At 39.7% G+C, this 1,930-nt stretch overlaps 1 protein-coding gene across 1 annotated transcript in view; it reads right to left on the bottom strand.

Moving 5' to 3' along the window:
* LOC107658732 (dedicator of cytokinesis protein 4-like) overlaps positions 1 to 1,930 on the bottom strand; it is a 117,769-nt gene that overhangs the window by 70,505 nt on the left and 45,334 nt on the right. Inside the window, exons 3-4 of the mRNA XM_016447384.1 lie at positions 684 to 724; positions 413 to 468 (exon numbers count right to left, since the gene is read on the bottom strand). Of these exons, the coding sequence (XP_016302870.1) occupies positions 413 to 468; positions 684 to 724 (97 nt within the window). The remainder of the gene's footprint in view (positions 1 to 412; positions 469 to 683; positions 725 to 1,930) is intronic.

Genomic DNA, 1,930 nt, shown 5'->3' with positions numbered 1-1,930 from the left:
TATATGAGTGTGTGTGTGTGTGTGTGACCCTGGACCACAAAACCAGTCATAAGGGTCAATTTTTTGAATTTCAATAATCATAAATTAAGTTTTGATATATTTACGGTAGGAAATTTACAAAATATCTTCATGGAACATGATCTTTACTTAATATCCTAATGATTTTTGGCATAAAAGAAAAATCAATCATTTTGACCCATACAATGTATTGTTGGCTATTGCTACAAATATACCCCAGCGACTTAGGACTGGTTTTGTGGTCCAGGGTCACATTTCTAACAAAACAAAAAAAACTCCAGTTCAATGTTTCCATGGGGGGAGATTTACTACAGTAAATACTGAAACAACACAACGACCAAGCTAAATACTCAGCTAAATGACTTCGTGTTTGTTGTTCTTTCCTTCAACTCACCCTTTATTCTTGATATTAGCATTCTTCAGATGGATGTAGCTGCATGGGAAAATCCCCTAATAAGAAAGATAGATAGACAAACAGATAAATAAACCAAAATAAAAAAAATGAATAAGCCTACTAAGAATCAAGGGAGCAAACAGACAGAAATAAAGCAAGATATTGTCTTTGATCCGTGCGTTTCGGCTGACGGTGTAGCTGTGATATTTCAGGAACTGAAAATAGCATCCGACACAGACACGACTGATAAAAGATGGAGACGGCTGCTTACCTTGGCATTCGGGTTCTTGAGGACAAATCCTCTGTACCAACCTGAAACACGAAACATTTCTGTCACTTTCATCTTTAATATCAGCCAAATGTTTCCTGACTGAGCCTTATCATAAAGGTACTTTTCATAGGATGTTATCGAACAAAACACAGCAGGTAATGTTGGAAATGTCCTTAAATTAGTACAAAAAAGAACAAATCTATGCTTATTTACTTAAAGGGACAGTTCACCCAAAAATGAAAATTCTGTCATCATTTACTCACCCTCAATTTGTTACAAACCTGTACGAGTTTCTTTCCTATGTTGAACACAAAAAATGATATTTTGAAGAATGTTGGTAGCCAAACAGTTGACGGTAGCCATTGATTTTCACAGTATGGAAAAACACACTATGGAAGTCAATGGCTACCGTCAACTTTAGGGTGAGTAAATGACAGAATTTTCACTTTTGAAAATCCCTTTAAGTACAATAAATCTGACAGAATTCAGATATGCGTGTCAAGTGAATGAATATTAAAAATGCTTCTTTATATTAAAAGATATTTAAAGGGGTCATATGATGATATTTAAATTTTTCCTTTCTCTTTGGAGTGTTACAAGCTCTTGGTGGATAAAGAAGATCTGTAAATTTGCAAAGACTAAAGTCTCAAATCCGAAGAGATATTCTTTATAAAATTTAAGAGTCAACCATGCCTACCTAAAACGGCTCGTTCTAACACGCCCCCACATGTCTATGTCACGATGTGGGAAGATTTGCATAACGCCGCCCAAATGTTTACGCAAAGAAAGAAGGCGTAACTTTTATTCTCGCTGTAGTATTGTTGCCGCCGCTGCCATGTGGTGAAGGCGCTGTGTGTTTCGTTGTGAAAGCGAAACTACTTTGTTTGGCCTTCCAAAAGAGGGTGATATCGCTTCGCCATGCCTGGAGCTGATCCGTGCTGGTCGCTGAGGAAATACATCAACTTCGCGCTGTGGATCGCCGGATCGGCTTTCACCGTGGACGAAGCGGAGTCCAGCCCAGGGTCGTCACATGTGGTTGCCGCAAGCCCACCGGACGCTCATTCGTCGAATCCACCAGCCACGCCGTTCTCAAGCCCACCGGCCTCTGCTCACTCAAGCCGGCCTCCGCTCACTCTAGCCCGCCGTGTGTTTCGTTGTGAAAGCGAAACTACTTTGTTTGGCCTTCCAAAAGAGGACACGACTAGAAATCAGTGGTTAAGTTGTATTTACAACACTGTTCCAGAACA

The sequence above is a fragment of the Sinocyclocheilus anshuiensis genome, unplaced genomic scaffold, assembly GCF_001515605.1.
Source record: "Sinocyclocheilus anshuiensis isolate Anshui unplaced genomic scaffold, SAMN03320099.WGS_v1.1 scaffold283, whole genome shotgun sequence".
Taxonomy (NCBI): domain Eukaryota; kingdom Metazoa; phylum Chordata; class Actinopteri; order Cypriniformes; family Cyprinidae; genus Sinocyclocheilus; species Sinocyclocheilus anshuiensis.
Note: the sequence above shows the minus strand (reverse complement) of the source record. Positions and strands in the feature narration are given on the sequence as shown.